The sequence below is a fragment of the Pyrenophora tritici-repentis genome (genome assembly GCF_003171515.1).
Source record: "Pyrenophora tritici-repentis strain M4 chromosome Unknown M4_contig_00029, whole genome shotgun sequence".
NCBI classification, from domain to species: domain Eukaryota; kingdom Fungi; phylum Ascomycota; class Dothideomycetes; order Pleosporales; family Pleosporaceae; genus Pyrenophora; species Pyrenophora tritici-repentis.
The window spans coordinates 1-23,340 of NW_027093992.1; the positions used below are offsets into that span (position 1 = coordinate 1).

At 48.9% G+C, this 23,340-nt stretch overlaps 7 protein-coding genes across 7 annotated transcripts; 6 read left to right on the plus strand and 1 right to left on the minus strand.

Moving 5' to 3' along the window:
* Positions 1-859: 859 nt before the first annotated feature.
* Positions 860-7,638, plus strand: PtrM4_153150 (uncharacterized protein; the record flags this gene model as incomplete). Its single annotated transcript, XM_066110251.1, has 10 exons — positions 860-1,268; positions 1,319-2,934; positions 3,010-3,106; positions 3,199-3,224; positions 3,280-3,480; positions 4,292-4,576; positions 4,645-4,719; positions 4,774-6,429; positions 6,781-6,957; positions 7,144-7,638. 10 exons carry the CDS (start codon positions 860-862, stop codon positions 7,636-7,638), a joined length of 5,037 nt encoding a protein of 1,678 aa, XP_065958716.1.
* Positions 7,639-7,886: 248 nt separating this feature from the next.
* Positions 7,887-8,429, plus strand: PtrM4_153160 (uncharacterized protein; the record flags this gene model as incomplete). Its single annotated transcript, XM_066110252.1, has 1 exon — positions 7,887-8,429. The coding sequence occupies one exon, from the start codon at positions 7,887-7,889 to the stop codon at positions 8,427-8,429; it is 543 nt and encodes a 180-aa protein (XP_065958717.1).
* A 579-nt stretch (positions 8,430-9,008) lies between these two features.
* On the minus strand, positions 9,009-13,835 carry PtrM4_153170 (uncharacterized protein; the record flags this gene model as incomplete). Its single annotated transcript, XM_066110253.1, has 1 exon — positions 9,009-13,835. One exon carries the CDS (start codon positions 13,833-13,835, stop codon positions 9,009-9,011), a length of 4,827 nt encoding a protein of 1,608 aa, XP_065958718.1.
* A 206-nt stretch (positions 13,836-14,041) lies between these two features.
* Positions 14,042-14,275, plus strand: PtrM4_153180 (uncharacterized protein; the record flags this gene model as incomplete). The annotated part of the gene is made up of 1 exon (XM_066110254.1): positions 14,042-14,275. The coding sequence occupies one exon, from the start codon at positions 14,042-14,044 to the stop codon at positions 14,273-14,275; it is 234 nt and encodes a 77-aa protein (XP_065958719.1).
* Positions 14,276-15,095: 820 nt separating this feature from the next.
* Positions 15,096-18,539, plus strand: PtrM4_153190 (uncharacterized protein; the record flags this gene model as incomplete). The annotated part of the gene is made up of 1 exon (XM_066110255.1): positions 15,096-18,539. The coding sequence occupies one exon, from the start codon at positions 15,096-15,098 to the stop codon at positions 18,537-18,539; it is 3,444 nt and encodes a 1,147-aa protein (XP_065958720.1).
* A 1,194-nt stretch (positions 18,540-19,733) lies between these two features.
* Positions 19,734-21,425, plus strand: PtrM4_153200 (ProP, Permease major facilitator superfamily; the record flags this gene model as incomplete). Its single annotated transcript, XM_001942127.2, has 3 exons — positions 19,734-20,151; positions 20,203-20,451; positions 20,500-21,425. 3 exons carry the CDS (start codon positions 19,734-19,736, stop codon positions 21,423-21,425), a joined length of 1,593 nt encoding a protein of 530 aa, XP_001942162.2.
* Positions 21,426-22,196: 771 nt separating this feature from the next.
* Positions 22,197-23,279, plus strand: PtrM4_153210 (uncharacterized protein; the record flags this gene model as incomplete). Its single annotated transcript, XM_066110256.1, has 1 exon — positions 22,197-23,279. One exon carries the CDS (start codon positions 22,197-22,199, stop codon positions 23,277-23,279), a length of 1,083 nt encoding a protein of 360 aa, XP_065958721.1.
* Positions 23,280-23,340: the final 61 nt, after the last annotated feature.

Sequence of the window (23,340 nt, forward strand, 5' to 3'; positions counted from 1 at the left end):
AACATCGTCCTCATCGCTCTTTCGTTGTTACAAGTGGACACATGTGCACGCCACAACTTTCAGATTCGCTCACTACCAGTGTTCCATCGGTTTTGGATGGCTGGAATGAGATCAAAGCTATTTTAGTATTCACCGGACAGGGTGCGCAATGGCCTACAATGGGGGCACACCTTTGGGATACAAACATCATTTTTAGGAGACAATCCAGAAACTGGACCGATTTTTGCAGACTATGGAGACACCGCCACTATGGAAGATCGAGCACGAGTTGCATAAAGGCGAGAATGATAGCCGAGTGTACAGTGCTGAGCTTGGCCATCCTCTTTGTGTGGCTATACAGATAGCTCTCGTGGACGTTATTCGTTCTTGGGAGTTATTCCCCATGGTGTGATTGGACATTCATCGGGTGAGGCAGCTGCCGCCTATGCCAGTGGAGCTATCACAGCGGAGGCTGCAATAGCAGTCGCAGCATCCCGCGGATTTAGTAATGTCCCAGTAAAAGAAGAGGGCTCCATGGCAGCAGTCGGACTTGGTAGATGATGTGTTGCCTTTTCTGTTACCTGGGGTGGACATTGCTTGCGAGAACAGTCAACTGAGCACAACTTTATCCGGAGATACAGAAGCTGTCAAGGAGGTCCTCAGAAATATCCAGGCCGAACGACCTGGAGTATTGGCTCGCCTCTTACGGGTGGAGAGAGCGTATCATTCTCACCATATGCTCCGGCACGGGGAAACTTATGAGAAACAAATCACGCCTTACGTCCAAAGCTGTAGCCCTACGATACCCTTTTATTCTTCGGTCACTGGAAAGCTTCTGACTGGAGACAGTTGTCTTGATGCGCAATACTGGCGTGCTAATATGGAGCGTCCTGTTCTATTCAACTCTGCTCTACGTTCTTCATTCGAAGAGATCTTACCAAGCGATACTGACAAGGCTGTTTTGATTGAGATTGGCCCTCATCCCGCGCTTGCTGGACCGATTGGCCAGATCCTCAGGGATACTGGCCGTAATAACCATATCTTGCACATCGGCTCTCTTCGCAGAGGCAACCCTTGTGATGAGAGCCTGATGTATCTCGCTGGCAAGCTCTATCAACAAGGCCTCCCTCTGAATTACGAGGTTCTCTGTCCACCGGGGAAATTTGTCAAAAATCTTCCTCGTTACCCCTGGAAGCAAGATATAACCCACTGGCTCGAGCCACGGATTTCTCGAGAATGGAGATTTCGCGAACATCCCCACACGAGCTTCTTGGAAGCAGAGTCTTCGAGTCAGCAGCCAATGAGCCTGTATGGAGAAAGGTATTCACTCTTAATGAAGTCCCTTGGCTAGCTGGACACGAAGTGAATGGCGATATCATTTTCCCTGCCGCTGGTTATATTGCCATGGTCGGCGAAGCTATTCAGCAATTGTCTGAAACTGAAGATGGAAGTTCTGATGGCACGTTCAGCATGAGGAATGTACGTATCGCCTCAGCGCTAGTTCTAAAGATGGATAAGATCACAGAAATCATAACAAGCTTCAAGAGAATCATGGTTGATTCGTCTGAAACCACTCCTTGGTTTCAATTCACTATCAGTTCTTTCGACGGAACGAGATGGGCCAGGAATTGTTTTGGCGAAGCAAGAGCGTCTCAAGACAGCTCTTTCGCATTTCCTCGACATATGGTAGCCCAGACTGGCTCATTTCCACGCAAGGTAGACGAAAAGACGTGGTATACCGGACTAAGGCATGTTGGGTTTAACTACACGGGTGACTTTGAGGGCATGCAGAATATCTCGGCCGCAACCACCATGAATGAAGCCAAAGCCACTGTTGAGATTGTACATACACATGGAAAACCAAAGTGCTCTAGGTATGTGCTTCATCCAGCCGTCATCGACCAATTCCTCCAACTTATTGCTGTGGCATCCTCTCGTGGGCTGTGTCGAGACTTGAAAAGTATATCGGTCCCAACCTTCATAGAAGAGTTACTCCTGCATCCTTGTCCGGCTGATCATACTCTGGAAATAATGGCCAACGTCACTAAGAAATCGGAGCGGGGCTCGATAGCCGGAAATGTTGTAGTGAAGAGTGCGGGATACCTCGGAGAGCCAGTCACTACAAGAATCGGCCTAAAAGGCCTCGAAATGAGCGCAATGACAAGAAGCAACGATGATGCACGAGTAAATACAATCCCGTTAATTTCGCAATTCGAGTGGATGCCACATAGCGATTTCGTGGACCTGAGAAAACACTTCCATCGAAAAGCACCGCGTATCAATGAGTGGCCATTGCTCGAGGAACTTGTTCTTCTTTGCATGTTCAACCATTGCGAAGGAATCCAGACGAATGACGATACTGCCGAACATCTTGCCAAGCTCATGAAATGGATGCAAGCGCAGGTCCAACGCTATATACAGGGGGCGAACAAGTTCGTAAATCAAGACATCTTGCTAGAAAAGAGGAGTGTAGAGGAAAGAGTTAAACGCGTAGATGAGATTATGCGTGCACTCTCCTCATCACCTTATGCTGCTTTCTCCAAGGCAGCATTTCAACTCTTTTCCGTCGCGCCTGCGATTTTCAGAAATGAAATGCACCCTCTTCATGTTATGATGGAGAACAATGTTCTCACTGACTTCTATGATGCACTCTCAGTTGACTCGGCTGACATGATCAGTATTCTGGCCAACACTAACCCAAACATGCGAATTCTCGAAGTGGGTGCTGGCACAGGAGGGACAACAGCCAATATTCTGCGGGCTTTGACGTCATCCTATGGCGAGCGTCTGTATAGTGTCTACACTTACACAGATGTATCATCCGGGTTCATGGCAGCTGCTAAAGAGAGGTTCTCAAGCCATGCTGCAATAGAATACGCCGTACTGGATGTCACCAAAGATCCAGCTGAGCAAGGCTTTCAGTTGGGTAGCTTCGATTTGATCATTGCCGCAAATGTTAGTTTCATTTCCTCTATTCCACCCATCACTCCTCTAGGTCGTGTATACTAATCGGCAACCATTTATACTTAGGTTTTACATGCTACTCCAAGCCTGAGAACAACTCTGTGTAACATGCGTAGTTTGTTAAGCCCAAGAGGGCGACTCTTCTTAGAAGAGCTCAACCCAGGTATGTGAAACGCTTTGTGCACTCACTAGTTCTTTCCTAGCAATTTATAGTGGGATTGTGCGGAAAGATGGAAATTTACTAACTAGTTCCAGAAATGATGTGTGTCAACTATGTCATGGTGAGTGCACAATTCTGTTTCGATTTCCCATCAAGGTATTAACAGATTTCTTTAGGGCTTCCTTTCCGGATGGTGGCTTGGAGCACTAGATGATCGCGTGGATCAGCCATTCATTTCACCAGAGAGATGGACGAAAGAACTTCTCGATGCCGGCTTCCCAAAACCCGAAGCAATCATCCTCGATGACGACGCGCCTTATCAACTCAACGCTGGGATCGTAGTAGCCCGTGAGAGCTCAGAACACACACTGTCACGGGTCAGTCTACTGTGCTATGATTCTGACGGTCGGTACGTTTCTGAGGTACGCCACTGTTTGGAAGCCTCAAACGTAACTGTTGATGTCTGTCATTTTGGACAACCATTACCACCACAAAACGATGTTATTTCGTTGCTGGAGCTTCAAAAACCCCTTCTACACGGAATCCGTGAGGAGACATTCGAAATTATCAAGAATTGTTTTTGCTCGCACAAAGCGCTTATTCTATGGATAATGCCCGCTGTACAAGTCGGTAAAGTAAAAGATCCACAGTCTGCTTTGACGCTCGGTCTTGCCAGAACTGCACGAAACGAATTAAGCCTCCCTTTTCTAACTGTTGAAGTCGATGAGACCTCCACAGGAGTAGGGGCTGCTGCGACTAAGATAACCAAGATTTTTCGTAAAACCAGATTCGAACATTTCAATCCGTCCGGATCTATAGATCCGGACTATGAGTACGCCATTGTTCATGAAGAGATACTCATCCCACGCCTACATTGGCAAACATTATCAGAGGTGGTTGAAGGGATTCGGATAGAAGATATGCGCGCGATAGAGGGAGAAAAACCTCAGTGGCGTATCGCTATGAGGACGCCAGGCCTTTTACACACCTTGACATGGATCCCGTGTGAACAAAGCGCTTTCCCTATCGAGAATGAAGTTCTTGTTGAGTCTAAGGTTATTGGCCTTAATTTTCGAGTGAGTGTTTTCGATTCCTGACTTCTGGCTGGCGGCACCCACATTACTTTTACAAGCAAACGGAACCCATATTATTAGAAAACATCAAGTTTAGGAATTAACACTCAACTAGGATATTCTCATCGCTTTAGGCATCATGGAGAATGACCTCAGCGAGATGGGGTTTGAAGGAAGCGGTATTGTCCGGGCAGTAGGACCTGGAGTATCTCGCTTCTCGGTTGGGGACCGCGTTTCATATCTAGGAATGGGGTGCTTTAAAACGACGCAGATAATGAACGAAGCTCTGTGCGTCAGATTGGACGATTCAATGACTTTTAAAGAGGGCGCAGCTTTGCCACTTGTTTACGCAACAGCTTACTATGCGCTTGTTGAAAAAGCTAACTTGCAACATGGGCAGGTGAGTACAACAACTGGCTTCCATTATATCTTTATATCGCTACTTGTACTGAAACTTGTTTGCCATAGTCCGTACTTATCCACTCCGCCTGCGGTGGATTTGGTCTATCAGCAATACAGATAGCGCAGGCGCTTGGTGCTGAGGTGAGTCACAAGCATAGACCAAGCCCATTGTCCAATATGTTGACAGGTTTGCAGATATACTGCACTGTAGGAAGTCACGAAAAACGCAATTTCTTGACAGAGAACTATGGCATTGAACCGTCGCGCATCTTCAGCTCAAGGGATACATCATTCCTACCTGACGTGTTGAATGTTACTTATGGAAGAGGTGTAGACGTTGTTCTTAACTCACTTTCAGGGGAACTACTACAGGCATCATGGCAGTGTGTTGCCGAGTTTGGGACAATGGTGGAAATTGGGAAGCGTGACTTTCGACGGCGCGCCACACTGGCGATGGCACCTTTCGAAGCGAATCGGACCTTCCTAGGAATCGAACTAGGACCTATTATCAAAGGATATCCTCGGAAAGCGTCAGCTCTCTTCGAGCGCTGTATTGAGTGGATACGCGCAGGGCGCATACCTGGACCGACTATATCGAGATCCTTTAAAGCGGTTCAGATTGAAGAAGCTCTGAGGGTGATGCAGGTAGGGAGTCACATTGGAAAGATTGTGATTGAGATGCCCGATGATTCCAGAGAGTTTGAAGGACAGCACAGTCGACAGAAGGCATCCTTGTCAACGATCCACTTCCGGTCAGATCGTACATACCTTTTGGTAGGTGGGCTTGGAGGCTTAGGGCGAGCATTAGCAGTTTGGATGGCAGAGAATGGAGCACGCTCTCTTGTGTTCCTATCAAGGTCTGCGAGAGAAGGACCTGAAGTTGATGGGGTGGTGCAAGACTTACGCTCACAAGGTTGTCGAGTATTATTGGTTGATGGTAGCGTCAGCAATATGGCAGACGTGCAAAGAGCTGTGAAAAATGAGAGTACTGCGGTGAGTCCTCTTGCAGGCGTCATTAACCTATCCATGGTCCTGAAAGATGTCGGTCTTCCTGATATGACATTTGGAGATTGGATCGCACCAATTGAGCCGAAGGTCCAAGGTACGTGGAACTTGCATCAGGCCACCGTACACAACAAGGAACTGGATTTTTTTATTCTCCTTTCCTCCTGTAGCGGTGTTATCGGGCAATGGGGTCAGGCCAATTACGCAGCGGCAAACACGTTCCTTGACGCTTTCGTACATTTCCGCCGGCAGCAGGGACTCGTTGCGTCCGTCATCGATCTTGGTGTTATGGGCGACGTTGGCTTCGTTTCGCAAAACCAGGGCATTCGCGAGAATCTGGACCGTATTGGCATGTACATCCTTAGGGAGCAGGACCTACTCAATGCTTTAATTCTGGCTCTGAAAAGATCCTCACTCGCTCCATCTGCCACTGCTGGACAGATTTGCGGCCAAAATAGCGATATGACGTACCGGAATCCAAGTCAGGTCCTCTTGGGCTTGAATAGCACAAGTCCAATCTCTTCACCACTCAACCGCGTGCCTTGGAGACGAGATGCACGTATGAGCATATACCATAACACCGCGATCTCAGACAATAGTGGTGGATATCAATACGGTCGAGCCAAGGCACAATCTTCTCAAAGTGACGATTTGCGCGCGAAGCTGGCATCGATGGCGAACAATGAGGACAAAATAGCCGCTATAGCTCGTTCGTTAGCAGCAGCATTGGCAGCTTTCCTCATCAAGGATGATGACAGTATCGCACTGAACAGACCATTGGAGCAGCTTGGTTTGGACTCACTAATCGCTTTGGAAATTCGTAACTGGATTCGCCAGAAACTCAAAGTAGAAATAAGCACTACTTCGATCATGCAAAGCTCATCGCTTTGTCGCCTAGCAGAAGATATTATCGGGCTACTAACTGGAGCTAGCTGTAGTACCGATGCAGCTTGTTAGCTAGTGTGCGCGTGCGCGGTGTGCACGGATTCGCGGCGCGCACACCGAACAACATGTTAACAATTTTGGAAATAATACTCTACATCGACGTAAAAAGATGTCGCAGCCTATGCAAGACTGCAGAAGCAATGAATTTAGCTGAGCCAAAGCAACAAGCCACTGTAACAGCAACAAGGATGCACTGCCTCAACAAGAAAAAGCAATAGCTATACACCAGAGATAAATGAAGATAGTAGATAGCAGTCACAATACACATCAGATTCAACGCACCTTCGCGTGCAACATAGAGCTATCGCTGCTGGCTCTGAGCCAAACGTTCTCCCTCTTAAGATCTTCCCACAGCACGTTCAGGATGCTCCGAAGCCTGGTAGACCTGCTAAGCAGGCAGAGGAGGTGAAGGAGCAGATGTTTCAACAAGTACGACGCGATAGATATGGACGAGAGAAGAGCTGTGCTCTAATGCCCACTTAAGACGAGCACTCCTCATCTCCTGTGTCAACCCAGGCTTCCTCGTTGGCTTGGTATTTCTGTATCCTGCTGCTCTCAATACCCTCCAGACGGTAGAGGCAGAGATTTCGACTCCTTGGAGACTGAGCCCACCAGCAAGGTCAGCATAAGGACTGGACGTTGGAGGACTGGAAGAATGTCATCTGGACAGATGAGACGTCCGTGGTAATCAACCACCGACGTGGGGGCTACAGAGTCTGGAGAAGGGCAGATGAGAGAGTAGTCAAGAGCTGCATCCGTGAGAGGTGGAAGGGATACTCTGAGTTTATGTTCTGGGGCTGCTTCTCGTACGACAAGAAAGGTCCATGCCATGTCTATCAGCCAGAGACAAAGGCAGAGAAAGAGGATGCTGCTCGTCGGATTGAGCAGCTAAACGCTGAGCTTGAGCCTCTACAGAGAGAGGAGTGGGAGCTGTTAGAGTCTATGAGGAGAATAGGGCTACGTAATAAGCGTGGCAGGAAGCCTCAATGGAGATGGACAGAGAAGACAGGCAAGCTGATGCGCACGTCTGGAGGTGGCATAGACTGGTGGAGACGTCAGACCTGCGTTCTCATCCCAAAGCTGATTCCTTTCGCCAAAGAATGCCTCTAAGATAGACCTCAGACTGTTGTAATGGAGGATAAGGCACCTTGTCAGATAGCAGGGTTACTCGACGTTGGCAGCAACCAATCAGCGTAGAGAGGGTCAGTGCGCCCCTCAAGAGGGCCACAAGCGCGGACACACGATAGACAGAACACAATACAGACAATCATCAACATCCATCACTTTTGTGCAATATCTCATTATATCTGACAATTAAGAGTCTCACTGCCTCAATAACGAGCGATAAAACCACGAAAATGGCAACAATCCAGACCCAACGGGACGCGACGGTCATCCTCACCGACTCAAGCAACTGGATCCCTTGGTACCGCCAACTTAAGCTGAAATGCCAGTCGCAAGGCATTTGGCCACTGTTGGACCCCGAAGGAGTGCGACTCCAGCGCATCCAACCGGAGGCTCCGCTACCCCCAGACATTTCGCAGTATGAACCGTCAAGTAGCCCCTCAGCTGCCTTATCGCATACCACCCGAAACGCTAGAGGCAACACGCGAGGATCAGCACAAGACACTACAGAAATGTCGACAACAACCTCACGAATCCCCACTATACCAACGCGAGTGTCAGAACTCTTAGAGAAAGGACAAGAAGCGTATAAGGAGGATCGCGACGACTATAAGCTGCGCCTTGAGTTATACAAAATACGGGAGAGGGACTATCAAGAAGAAAGCAACAAAATCTCAAAGATGGTCGAACACATCCTTACAACCGTAACACCCCATTTACAACTTAGCTGCTGCACCGAGAACGGCACGCTGCGCGACTGGATAACCGCCCTCTAAGACACAGTTGGAGTGGATGAAGACGAGGAGAGAGCGCGAGCACGAGAGAGATACCAAGCCGCACTCAAGCCAATGCGTTCAACCACAAACTGGGAGACGTGACTAAATGAATACGATCAGGCTGCAACTCGAGCTGAAACCCTTGAGGTGGCCGAGGCTATGCAAACACAAGCCGTAATAGACGACTTCCTAGGCTCCGTATCTAAAATGGCATCAACCTGGACCGCAGGGTTCCAAGGGCCAGGGTACGATAAGAAAGCCATGAATAGGAAAAGGATGATGAAACTCTTCCGTGAATATATGAGTCTTATTGAGAAGCTGGCACTATTAGTAGTAGTATGACTACCTAATAGAGCGCTCTCTAAGGCACAACGGTAGTGGTGGTACGACTCGTATTGTATTGACTAAGGAGCTATTCACACGTTCGTAGATCCGTGTTGCGTGCAGCTGCGTCCAAGCTCCCCGCTAGGACCCACCTGCACGTGTCACCAATCATGTGACTACTCCTCCGCTTGATACCACCAAGTCACTTACGGACTGTATTCTCAACACTCCCCCACAGGCCTTACGTGACTTGTTCTAGTGCCCTTCATCAATAACTCCCAGCATCTTCTTAAACCTTTCGAAAGCAACTCTCTGCAGTGGCTTAGTCATTCCGTCGGCAACCATCTCGTCAGTCGGAATATAAGAAATCTGGAGCTTCTTCTGCTCAGCTAGGTCTCTAATGAAGTGGTAGCAGATGTCAATGTGCTTAGAACGTTCGTGCAGATGCGGATTCTTCACCAGTGCAATCGCTCCCTGATTGTCACCGTACATCTGGACTGTGATACCGTTCTCATTGACGTATTGGTGCAGGCCGAGATCTCTGAGTACTTGAGCTGCCCACTGTCCCTGCTTGGCGTACATGGCTTGTGAGATGTACTCAGACTCAGCACTTGAGGTTGCCACTGACTTCTGCTTCTTTGCTGCCCAAGAGAATGGTCCTCCATAGAACATTCCGACTCCCCCAGACATGCTCTTCCGGTCTGTCTTATCGCTTGCCCAGTCAGCGTCGGTGTAGATCCCAAACTCGTTTTGGTGATCTCCTCCTGGACCGAAGCGAATCTTCTGCTTTACTGTTGACCGTAGATATCTCATTAGATTCTTTAACGCAGTCCCGTGCATCTCTACAGGGTCTCTCATGTACTGGGCTAGTCGTCCAAGTACAAAGGCAATGTCTGGTCTCGTGAATACCATTGCGTACATTAAGCTTCCAATAATCTGTGAATATTGTGTGGAGTCGATTCTGGCGTCTTCAGGAGTAGCAGGCTTTAGGTGTTCGTAGTCTGCAGCAGGGATCTTCTTTGACTTGTACTTTGCTGAGGTGATACCATACTTATCTAGGACTGTCTCTAGGTACTGCTGTTGATCGAGGTAAATAGCTTTGTTAGCTCTATCGCGGGTGACTCTAACTCCAAGGATCTTTCGAATCTCCCCCAGGTTCTTGGAGTTGAATCTCGTAAGGAGCATTTCGTCGAACCAGGCTAGGTCTGAAGTGAGTTTCGCGGCAGCAGCAATGTCGTCAACATAAACCAGTAGTGAAATACCTCTGCCTTTATGCGTGAATAGGCAGGGGTCTGCAAGGCTCTGTGTAAAACCGATCTCAGTTAAGAACCCCTTAAGTAGCAGGTTCCAATCTCGTCCAGCTTGCTTAAGTCCGTAAAGACTCCTCAAAACCTTCAGAACGTTGCCTTTCTTAACTTTTACCCCAGCTGGTGTTGTGAGGTAGATGTCTTCTTTTAAGTATGACTCAGTGAATGCGTTCTTGATGTCCCACTGCCAGCATTCCATGCCCTGTTTGGCAACAGTAGCAAGGAATAACCTTAAGGTGTCCATTCGTACTGTCGGGGCGAAAGTCTCGGTGTAGTCAATCCCGTGTTGTTGACTGAACCCTCGAGCAACAAGTCTGGCCTTGAACCTCTCAATCGTACCATCAACTTTAAGCTTGACAGTAAACACCCATTTTGTGGTGACGAGGTTTGCACCCTGGGGTGGAATAAGCTCTTCCCAAGTTCCGTTCCCCACAAGAGTCCTGATCTCTTCCTCAATTGCCTCTTTCCACTTCAGTGCGTTCTCTGGGTCGCTTATAGCTTGTTTATAGGTCTGAGGGATTCTAATGCCTTTAACTTCTGTTGCTGCGAAAGCTTTGCCGCTAAGTTCTGCTCGTCCCGTGACATCGAGGTTTCCACTTACAATCACCGTATAGAAGGCTTTAACAATCGTCTCGTGTGCAGACTCTTCATGGTGGTGCGTAGATGTCGGGATTTCAGTTGTGGGGTCTTCGTCAGCTCGGCTCTCTCGTAGGACAGCTAGCATAGCTTTGACAATTTTGGCTTGGCGATGTTCATCCTCCATGTCGTCAAATGTATCTCGCTTTCTCTTTTGGGTCCGAGTCCTGAAGTGATACCTAGCTGATGGTTCGGCTGCTACTGGGTTGGTAACTTCGTCTACCTCCATTTCTTCGCTCTCATCCTCTACTGTTGGCGCGGGTGGAGTGATGGTAGGTGATGGGTGCGCAGGTGCTGGCGTAGGCGGCGATGGTGGCGGCGGTGATGGCGGCGATGGTGGCGGCGATGATGGCGGCGGCAATGGCGGCGATGATGGCGGCAGTTCAATATCAACATCCAGGGCGTCGGGTTTAGTTAGTTGATTTAGGTTCTTCTTTGGTCTTCCTCTGGCTTTCCGTGGGATGAGCTCATTAGATGTGCCCATTGGACCTGATTTGACTCTCAAGTTCAGGTCTATCTTTCCCCCTGGCACCTTCTCATTAGTTTGGATGACGCTAACTCTATGCGTATATCCAAGGTCAGGAGAGTAGACTTTGAACTGCTTGTCTGTAGTTTCAGAATATCCCATAAAGACGCCTGCTCGACCACGGTGCACTAACTTGTCTAATCTCCCTTTCGCTGGCAGCGTCTTTGGATTGAGATAGGTGTAACACTTGCTCCCCCAGACTCGTACGTGGTCTACGCCTGGGCGTTTCCCTGAGAATACCTGCTCTGGAGACGTGGGTTTTCCCTCGACCAGCGGTCCTGTTGGCAGTCTATTGCGGATGTAGGCGTCAGCCTCAGCGGCCTCGTCCCAGAACTCAATAGGAAGTTGTGCATCATCGAGCATTGCCCTCATTGCGTGTTCGGCAGTCTGGATGCTTCGCTCCACTGGTCCATTTTGATTCGAGCTCGCAATTACGGTGTAGTCGGCCTGAACCCCGTCTTCAGTTTCCCACTGGTTTATCACAAGCTTTAGTTCTGGCGCATTGTCTGATCTGCAGGCCTTCACCTTCTTCCCAGTCTGGAGCTCTACCTTTGCCTTCCATCTGCGTAGCTCTAGGATAGCCTGGTCCTTGGTTTTCAGTGGTATCGACCAGTTCTTTCGGGAGTGGTTGCAGATTATTTGCATAAGGTAGTTATTTCCGCGGAGTGATGTAGGGAACGGTCCAGCTAAGTCAAGAGATACTAGTGCTAGTACCTCCTTTTTGTGTTCTGCTAGGATTTTGTTCATCTTATTCCTCATCTTGCCTTTAAGGCATGGGTCACAGAAGCGCCTGTGGGCTGGGGGTACTTTAATCTTTTCAATTGTCGTTACCTTATACAGGTTTCGTAGCATTGCTGGGCCGTAGTGAGCAAACCGTCTGTGCATTAGCCTGTAGTTCCGGCGATCTTTCTTCGTGGACTTGTCTTCTTCGGATTCGTCTGGGTCCTGGTCGGATTGTGTCTCGGGTTGTGTCTCCTGACTTTCCTCCGCAGTGCTTTGATCGTTGCTGTCGGTCCGAGTCTTGCCTGCAATAAACGCCTTTCCTGAGTACTTGCTTGCAATGTGGCTTACGATGTACAGACCGTCCTTCTGTGCTGCTTGTACTGCGATTCTTGATTTGTCCTTAAAATACATGTTCTTGTCATCAAAAATGCCTTGAAGTCCCTCCCTACACAACCGTCTTGCTGCGATTAGATTCACGCCGAGCTTAGGTACGTAGAGAACCTTTCGGAGTAATCCTGTTGTCCCATCCAGTGCCTTCATCATAACAGTACCACGTTGGGTAGAATGAAGAAATCCTCCCCCAACCTGGATAGTGGTGAGCGGCGTGCGCTTTAGCGGTCCTCTAAACAGGTTTCTCTTGTCAGTCATGTGTGATGAAGCACCAGTATCAGCAATCCAGTTCGCCGGTGTGCTTTTACTAGCTTGTTCCGCAGAGATATGGCAGTGTTGCGTACATTCTGTTTCCACGGATGTAGACTCGTGGCTGGTCTCGCTGTCCGTGCCTGAGGAGCCATTGTCCGTTCCAGAGTCAGAATCCTGATTCTTGGCTGCGTACCCATGCTTGCGCCTCGAGGTTGTCTTGACTGTAGGCTTGACAGGTTTGTCAGATCGCTTCTTGTTCTCATTTCTAGAAGGTCTCTTCGACTTGGCTGCGCGTCTCTCAGCTCTTTCGTCTTTCTCTCGAAGTTTTCTTCCGAATTCCTGAATTTCACCCTTGTATTTGCAGTCTCGGGCCCAGTGTTCTCCCTTACAATGGAGGCATCCTGTGGATGGGCCTAATTCAGGCGATGTAGAACGGGGGCGGTCGCGCATCGAGGAGTCCGAGCTTCTATGGTCATTCGGGTGACGGTACTTCGGGAATGCTACATTTGCATGCTCAGCCGTGTCGTTCAGTCGCAGCTCCTTCGTGCGGAGTGCAGCAATCTTTTCGTCAACCGTGAGAGAGGTCTGGACATCGAGATAGTCGATTACTGATCCGTAGCTTTCTGGAAGAGCGCGTAGCATGATCTGGAGAAGTGCCTCATCATTGTAGAGTCCCTTGGCAGCAGGCTTAGCTGCAATAATCTTGCGGCGGTATTCTTTTAGCTTTGCCCACGTGTAGTCGACATCCTTCTCGTCTTTCCAGGTGAAGTTCTGAAGCTTGGTCATGATGTTGTTGGCTGTCAACTGATCAGTCTTTGAGTACTTGACCTTCAGTGCGGTCCAGAGGGCAGATGCAGTCTCGTACTCGTCTGCGAGAGCGTCGTCATCATCAAGGAGACTGTTTGTGATGTAGAACAGTGCCTTAGCCTCATCCTTGTCGTATTCCTTTGCCTTTTCAGCGTTCCATGTACCTCCCAGTCGTTCGAAGTCGCTTGTCAGGCCTAGGACGCTTGCTTGTTCTGTAGGGTTGACAGTGCCGGCCGGGTCTTGAGAGGTGTTGGCAGTTGATGTGGAGGTGCCAGCTCCATGTCGTGCAATCCAGGCGTACGCGTGCTTCGTGACTTCGATAGTGTAGAAGATTCCCTTTCCCTTCAGCTTCAGTTTGTTATTGCGGAACCATTTCTCGTGATTCTCCTTCGTCAGCTTTGGGATCTTAGGCTCCTTATCGTATCTGTCGTCGCTGCCCATCTTCGCGGTTGTGCTTTTGACTGTCTGTGACGCGTCAAATGCCGTAGTTGTGTGTGGTTTCGAGGTGTAGGGGGTGTTTAGTGGGTTTGTAAACGTTTTGGCGTCTGCGCCCTTCAGCTTTCTCTAGCTGGAACCGTATGCTCGTTTTCGGTGTGTGAGAAGCTCGTCTCGTCTTCCGTGTGCGAGAAGCCCGTCTCGTCTTTCGTATGCGAGAAGCTCGTCTCGTCTTCCGTGTGCGAGAAGCCCGTCTCGTCTTTCGTATGCGAGAAGCCCGTCTCGTCTTTCGTATGCGAGAAGCTCGTCTCGTCTTCCGTGTGCGAGAAGCCCGTCTCGTCTTTCGTATGCGAGAAGCTCGTCTCGTCTTCCGTGTGCGAGAAGCTCGTCTCGTCTTCCGTGTGCGAGAAGCTCGTCTCGACTTTCGTGGCTTCAGATCACCTTGATCTGGTGGGTCGCCGAACCGTAGAGCACCGAGCAACCGGGCTCATAACCTATTGAGAAGCTGGCACTATTAGTAGTAGTATGACTACCTAATAGAGCGCTCTCTAAGGCACAACGGTAGTGGTGGTACGACTCGTATTGTATTGACTAAGGAGCTATTCACACGTTCGTAGATCCGTGTTGCGTGCAGCTGCGTCCAAGCTCCCCGCTAGGACCCACCTGCACGTGTCACCAATCATGTGACTACTCCTCCGCTTGATACCACCAAGTCACTTACGGACTGTATTCTCAACAAGTCTTCATTATCCATCAAGAGGGAAGCCAAAGAGCGCCTTCGCGGTAGGAGACTCATACGCGGCGAGCGGTGAACCCGACTCGGACACACTGAGGGACGCCTCTAGTGTGGAATTAAGAGCGCCATCCAACCAAGGCCGGGGAAACCCTAGGCAATCAAACAAACGCAAGATGGATGGTCAAAGTACCAGAACCAAGCAGATCCCGGAGAGGAATTCAGCGAAAGCTGGAGACATATGTCCTGCCTGTGAACAGCGTCATGAGATATCTGACTGCTACTATGTGAACAAAGCCAAGGCACCTGAATGGTTCAAGCCAAATCGAGGCATCGCAAGATTAGTACAGTACAAACTTGAAAATGACACCAACTTACAGAGAACGATGCAGGAAATGTCCCTAGAGACTAAACGACCTCGATTCTCGACAACGTCACGATCGATTACACCTCATATCAAGACATCACAAACACCGGACGCAGTCATTGAATGACTAGATGGACGCGAAATCTCAAGAATTGATGAGGGCACGATGAAAGCGGCATTCAGCGCAAGCCAACAAGGATATCCATTAAAGGATGCCTTCATCCTGGATTCCGGCTCGACTACGCACATCTGCAACGACCTCTCAAGAATTGAAGACGTACGCCCGTCGACGCCAGGGGACTACATCTGGGCCGGCAGTTCCAAAGTCTGGATACGAGGATACGGAGCTGTCACATTGACAACAGAGGGATCTCAGGACAAACAAGCCCTGCACATAGTCAACGTTGCGTGGTGTCCAGACTTCCTCTGCAGCCTAGTATCATTCAGGCTACTCCGACGACAAGGAATATGGTGGGACAATCGGGAAGATCCAACAAGCCTGCGACGATGGGATGGAACAATCATTGCTATCCTATCGGAACGCCATGGGCAATGGATTATCGAAGACACCACTCTATTCGACTCAGCCTTCCATGTGCGTATGAATCGAACCAAGCGATCACCACAAAGGGCGACAGCTATGCTATGGCATAAACGACTAGGACATCCAGGGCCATCCGCTATTGAACACCTCATACAGCAATCTGAGGGGGTGAGGATCAAAGGAATCACCACAGTACAATGTGACGCTTGCGGCAGATCAAAGTCGAAGCGCCAAATAAGAAGGGCGCTAAGACTAAATGATGAAGGTCCTGGAGAAAGAATTGCAATCGACTTCTATGAGTACGAGGCAGACAGCTTCACTAAGGAAAAGAGTCAGATGCTAATAACTTGCCGAAACTCCCGATACGTTTGGGATTTCTACTTCAAAGACAATAGGCCAGCACGCTCTATTATTCGCCTATTAGCCCTCTTTATCCAATTTATGAAGAAACAGTTCAACATTACGGTCAAGGTCATTGAAACAGACAACGAGATCATCACAGTTAAGCAAGAAGTCGAGAAATGGTGCACGTCCCTATCAATCAGACTCGAGCCTTCCGCTCCAGACACACAAGCGCAGAACGGAGGAGCCGAACGCTCAGGGGGTGTGATAAAAGAAAAGGCACGCGCAATTCGACTAGATGCGAATCTTCCATGGGAACTCTGGCCAGAGATAACCAGAGCGGCGGTATACCTATACAATCGAACGCCAAATTATCCAAACAAGTGGAAATCGCCTTACGAAATATTCTTCACGCGCGCAGCTGCCACAAATGGCATAGTCACCGGACCCCGAAGACCAAACCAAGCTCATCTAAGAGCATATGGGTGCAAAGCCTTTGCAATGACAGACGATACCCACCAAGGAAAGTCAAGGCTGCAACGGCTGGACCCAAAAGCCTGGATTGGGTATCTTGTGGGATATCAGTCAACAAACATCTACCGCATCTGGATCCCATCCATGGCAAAGGTAATCAGCACTCGCGACGTAGTGTTTAACGAAGAAACAATCTTCAACGGCAAGACTGAGGACCTGATGGACAATCTCATGCACAACACCCTAGAGGAAATCGCAACTTGGGTGAGAACAGTCGAACTCCCAGGTACTCAGAGCCAACAACCAGAAACCGAGACGTTCTACGAGGACGATACGACGCAGGAAGAGAGCCCGCGCACTCAGAAAACCAGATACCACCAAGGAAGGAAGGTGGTAGAGGCATATCTAACCCCGCCACCAACTCCTCCACCTGTGGCCTTGCTAGTTCAAGGAGAGGTGAACAACGAGGATATGACGAACATGTCCAACCAATCAACATCAATGACCAGTCCATGGGCAGCCGCATTCATGGCCGGCACCGAATCAGGACACATTGGTCAACACGAAGGAAAGCCAATCGACAAGGCTCAGGTGAAGAGACTGCTATCTAAGGGAATCAAGCCCTATCGTAACCAGCTACCGCCACTCCCAACAGCATACTCAAAGCTGGAAGACCATCCACTATACGACATGTTCAAGGAAGCAGAAAAGACACACCTTCGGAGTCACCAACAAATGAAGTCATGGACTGAGGTCCAAGCATCACCAGTCAAACGAGCAGGGCACCAGATCCTAGACTGTATGTGGGTATACACCTACAAACTCGACAAGCATCACCGCCTCATCAAATGCAAGGCAAGATTGGTGGTAAGGGGAGACCAACAACGCAACATCACCTCCCAAGACACATACGCAGCAACATTGGCAGGACGCTCATTCAGAATGCTCATGGCAATCGCCGCCAAATACGATCTTGAGCTAAAGCAATACGACGTCACTAATGCTTTTGTGCATGCTACAATCGACAGAGAAATATACATGAGGATGCCAAAAGGATATCAGAAGCCTGGCACTCTACTTAAAGTGCAAAAGGCACTATATGGGCTCCGGATCTCACCATTACTGTGGCAGAAAGAATTCACTGCAACTCTTGCTTCGATAGGGTTTCAACAAATACCACAGGAGCCATGCTGCATGATCAAAGACGGAGTTATCATCTTCTTCTATGTGGACGACATCATCGTTGCGTACCATTCAAAGCAAGAATCAGAGGCAATGAAGGCCATCAACCAGATCCAAGAAAAATACGCTTGTACGGGAGGAGACAACTTACAGTGGTTTCTCGGCGTAGAGGTCATTCGTGATCGCAAGCAGAAGACCATACAGCTATCTCAAGCCGCATACGCAGACAAAATCAGCCAACTAGCAAGCCGACAAGACATCAGACATGACACGCCGATGTCAGGCATGGAACTCAGACCCAGGAGTGACCTAGCAGAGCCGTCCGAGATCAACCGCTACCAGCGCAAGATTGGCTCGCTTCTATTCGCTGCAGTCACAACAAGACCCGACATAGCCTTTGCAACATCACGACTTGCTCGCTTCCTAGTCAATCCAAGTACAGAACACCAGGACGCTGCAGACCGTGTGCTCCTGTACCTCAAGAAAACAGAATCCCTAGCCCTCGAACTCGGTAGAGGCGATGGCCTTGAGGTAGCAAGTGACGCATCATTTGCAGACAACACACTAGACAGGAAAAGCTCGCAAGGATACGCAATTAAGCTGTTCGGAGGACTCATCGCTTGGAGAGCAAGTAAGCAAGATACTGTGACAACATCAACAACAGAAGCAGAGCTGCTTGCCCTATCACAAGTTGCTAAGGAGGCAATCTTTACGTCGCGGTTGTTGAAGGAGCTTCAGGTAAACCTAAGCAATCCAATTATCACAATCAAGTGCGACAATACCCAGACAATCCGTCTAGTAAATGAAGACGTTGCCAAATTGCAAACAAAGCTTCGGCACGTTGACATACACAATCATTGGCTACGACAAGAAGTTACCCGAAAGACGATCAAGGTAGAATATGTTCCGTCTGACAACATGATCGCAGACGGATTCACCAAGTCACTGCCAGCCAATAAATGGGCCAGTTTCCTTGATCAGTTGGGACTTGTTAAACGCAAAGAATCCCCGTTGAAAGAAGCTGAGCTTGAGAAGTTGCAGGAGCATCTGGAAGGCCTCTATATGTAGGATCGATTAACCAGTTTATGCAGCTTGCAATCAGGGCTTCCAAGCTGAGGGGGTGTGTCAGATAGCAGGGTTACTCGACGTTGGCAGCAACCAATCAGCGTAGAGAGGGTCAGTGCGCCCCTCAAGAGGGCCACAAGCGCGGACACACGATAGACAGAACACAATACAGACAATCATCAACATCCATCACTTTTGTGCAATATCTCATTATATCTGACACACCTAGCCACGCCCACCACTATCAGAGTGTGATCTATCGCCTGCACGACGTTGAGAGACTACTCTGGTGTGATAACTCGCCAGACTGTAACTGTATTGAGCCATGCTGGTTCTGTATAAAAAAAGGAGACAACGCTAAAGGGAGCTCCTAAATCAAGAGCAGACGCAGTTAAGATTTGGCAGAAATGCTGGAAAGATCGCTCTCAGCAAAGAATCCAAGCTTGGATCGAGCGAGTTCTTGTGCATATTAAAAAAGACTAACCTACAAGGTGGTGATAAATATATGGAGGGGAGGGATAAGCCTTGGGTGAGGCGGCTAGACTTCGGCTAGATTGTTCTTAGCAGGACAGAACTTTCAAAGAGCACCTCTGTACACCTAGTCTGAAAAACTTGGAGTTAGTATCTGTGTGGCCGAGTGGATAATTTGTCGTTGCGCCGTTCGGTACGGCATGTAGTAAGTAGTGGAGGTTCCACAGTATCTGTCGGCATACACACGGTGTGTCGCCTAATAAGGCCCAATGTACCGCCTCGATCCTACTTCGGCCCAACTCGGACCCAACGTTATGTATACCTTCGTAGCCCCACATTCGTAGAATCATCATACACCAGAATACCAATACACAAGATTACCTTAGCTACTGTTATTCACCGTACGATCGTACAAGGCCTTCCAACAGTATCCAATATTTTTGTGGATTGTGATACCTCACCAATCGCATCATTTCTCGAATCAAGGACTAACGAAGTTCGCCCCACAGACTTCGGTTGAAACGTTTTCCGATTCTAACACTAGGACTTTGTACCTAACTCTTTCAGGACTAGAGGTTTCGGAGATACCGGACGGTCCGAAATATCTGTGAATCGATTCTTTTGAGAGTAGGTCACGGGAAACGAAACGAATCATTCCAAAAAGAGAACCCAATAGCACACCCGAATATCGTTCTTGTCCCCTCGTATTTCGACAACAATTAAACAATGAACGGCACGGGCAACTACTTGGCCAGTGACATGAATCCAAGCAAATCTTTGTACAATGGCAGGCCCACGGTTCCGATATCCCATTTCAAACGTGTTCTCTATCAAGCAATAATTGACGACACAATTACCAACGCTGAATACGACGGGAATGGCACTTTGGAAGACCCTTACGTCATAACATGGCTGCCAAATGACCCTTTCGATCCCATGAATATCTCAAACGGTATCAAGTGGTGGATAACCGCCATTGTAGCAATGATGACTCTTGCTGTGTCATTTGCATCGTCAGCATATTCCGGCGGCATCGGTGAAATACGGAAAGAATTTGATGTCAGCCAGATTGTTGCCACTTTGGGAATTGCATTGTTCGTTTTGGGTTTTGCTATTGGGCCCCTGGTGTGGGCACCTATGAGTGGTCAGCCTGTTCGCAACATCTACTGCCGCGCTATCAGCTAATTGAATATAGAGATTTACGGACGCCGGTACATCACTGTTAGTTCTGGTTTGCTTCTTGCTGTATTCAGTGCAGCTTCAGCAGCTTCTCAGAACGTGACTACTTTAGTTGTAACAAGATTCCTTGCTGGTGCTCTAGGCTCATCACCACTGACTAATGGTGGCGGTGTCCTTGCGGATATATTTCCGTCTTCCCAACGCGGACTGGCAACCACTTTGTTTGCGACAGCCCCGTTCCTTGGCCCAACAATTGGCCCTATTGGTGAGTTCTGCTCATTACGATTAGGTCTAGTGAAGCTGACCCTATAAGTGGGCGGATTTGTTGGCCAAGCAGCCGGCTGGCGTTGGATAGAAGGCATGATCGCTGTCTTCACAGGAGTGATAGCGATCCTATATGCCTTAGTTGTGCCCGAAACGTATTCACCTGTGCTCTTAGCCAAACGAGCCGCGAAACTTTCTGAAGTTACCTCGAAAACTTTTAAAAGTAAGATCGAGCTTGAGAGAGGCAAGAAAACGGCATCCGAAGCATTTGTCACAGCGTTGGTCAGGCCTTGGATATTGTTGTTTTGTGAACCAATCGTCTTCCTGTTGGCTGCATACACAGCAATAATATATGGAGCCCTCTACATGTTCTTTCCAGCTTTCCCTATTGTTTACCAGGTCGGTCGGGGTTGGTCTTCAGGTATGGGAGGTCTCGCATTCATCGGAGTTGCAGCAGGCATGTCCTGTGCAATCGTCTATCTGTTTTGGGAAAACAAACGCTATGCTCGTAACACAGCAAATTCACCAACCGGACATCTTGATCCAGAAGCAAGGTTACCACCCGCGCTCCTTGGGAGTATCATCATACCTGTCGGGCTCTATTGGTTTGCCTGGACCAATGGATCAAACGTACACTGGATTGTCAGCATCATTGGCAGCGCCCCGTTTGGCTTCGGCATGGTATTGGTCTTCATATCGTGCGTCAATTATCTCGTCGACTCGTACGTTATATATGCAGCATCAGTAATGGCTGCCAGCTCGGTCGTTCGCTCACTCTTTGGCGTGGCATTCCCGTTATTCACGCCTTACATGTACCGACATCTGGGTATACATTGGGCCTCATCTATCCCAGCGTTTCTAACTCTTACATGCGTGCCTTTCCCATTCTTATTTTACAAGTTTGGAGCAAAGATCAGGATGCGTTGCAAATATTCTCGTGAAGCTGCCACGGTGCTGAACAAAATGCGCAACTGAAATCGGGATTCTAAGGATCCAGGCGGTAGAATATGTGGAGCGACAAAGATGTTTTGCTAGATATTCATTCTATTATACATAGGGGCGACATGAAAAGAATGTGTTACTAAATGTTGCACGCGAAGGTGCGTTGAATCTGAGGTATATTGTGACTGCTATCTATCATCTTCATTTATCGGTGGCGTAACGTAGTGGATAGGCGAGTCGCGCACCCACCGACTTTCTTACTCTATCACACGTACCTCTATCATGGCTCCACGCCACGCTACTCAATTACTCTCAAATGAATCAGATACTCAGCTTGCTATACAATCTCTTGATTCTAATCAAATTTAAACAGGCCGCTGTGCATCTTCGATCTTTAACGTGCCTGGATCAACATTACGCGATCGACGCGCTGGGAAGCGTGCGCGACGCGATTGCCAGCCCAACTCAAAGAAGCTTACTTAGATAGAAGAGGAGATGATTGTTGATTATATACTTGATCTAGGTCTACGTGGATTTTCGCCTACCTACGCAGCTATACGCGATACGGCTGATAGACTGTTAGCTACGCGCGGCGCTGGCCAGGTTGGACAGAAGTGGCCAGCCAACTTCGTTGGGCGTACAGATAGACTTGTGACGCGTTTTAATCGGGCGTACGATAGGCAAAGAGCTCCATGTGGAGATCCAATTCTAATTAAGAGCTGGTTTGAGCTTGTGGAGCAGACAAAGGCCAAGTACGGCATCTGTGACGAGGACGTCTACAACTTTGACGAAGCTGGCTTCTCAATGGGCAAGATTACCACTCAGCTCGTCATTACAGCGTCAGAAAGAAGAGCCCGACCAAAAGCTGTCCAGCCAGGTGGTCGTGAGTGGGTGACGTTCATCGCTGGGATTAACGCAGCTGGCTGGTCTATCCCACCGTTTCTGATCTTTACTAGCCAGCACCACCTCTCTGCTCGGTACGAGGAAGCAGGGATCCCACGCGACCGGGCAATCGCAGTCAGTGACAATGGCTGGACAAACAACGAACTAGGCGTTGCATGGCTAAAGTACTTCGACGCTCATACGAAGACTCGCGTTGTTGGTACACGTCGCCTACTTATCTTTGATGGCCATGAGAGCCACAACTCTTTTGCGTTCCAAGAGCTCTGCAAGGAGAGCAATATCTACACGCTCTGCATGCCGCCGTACTCATCTCATCTACTCCAGCCTCTTGACGTTGGCTGCTTCTCGCCATTGAAGCGCGTGTACAGCCGCGAGGTGGAGAGCCTAATCCGTCATCACATCAACTACGTCACTAAGCTCGAGTTTCTGCCAGCGTTCAAGACAGCGTTTGATCGATCCTTCACGCCAGCCAATATCTGCTCAGCTTTTCGAGGCGCAGGCCTTATTCCTCTCCAGCTAGACGTAGTTCTATCAAAGCTTGACGTAAAGCTCCGTACGCCTACTCCACCAGCTGTTCTAGCAGAGACTCTCTGGCAGGCCTGTACGCCGAGCAACGTACGCGAACTTGAAGTTCAATCAACGCTGATAAGTAATCGCGTTCGACGGCATAAAAGCTCATCACCAGCTTCAATTATTGCGGCGATTAGTCAGCTTAAGAGGGGGGCAGAGGTGATGATGCTTTCGGCTGAGCTAATGCGCGATCGAATCGCCAGCCTTGAAAAGGCTAACGAGGCAGCTATAAAGCGTAGGCAGCGTAAAAAGAAGCGAATACAGAAGCGAGGAGTGCTTACGAAGGGAGCTGGCGAGGATATAATTGCCCAATACGAGACTGATGAGCAGATTGCTTGTGAGGAGCGCCAGGGAGGAGAGCGATCAGGTGTTAGCCGTCCAGAGAAGTCAACAAACAAAACAACCAACATTTGAGGCGTAGATGTTGATTGACTGGCTCATTTCTTAGGGCTACAGTTTGTTTGTTTGAGTTGAT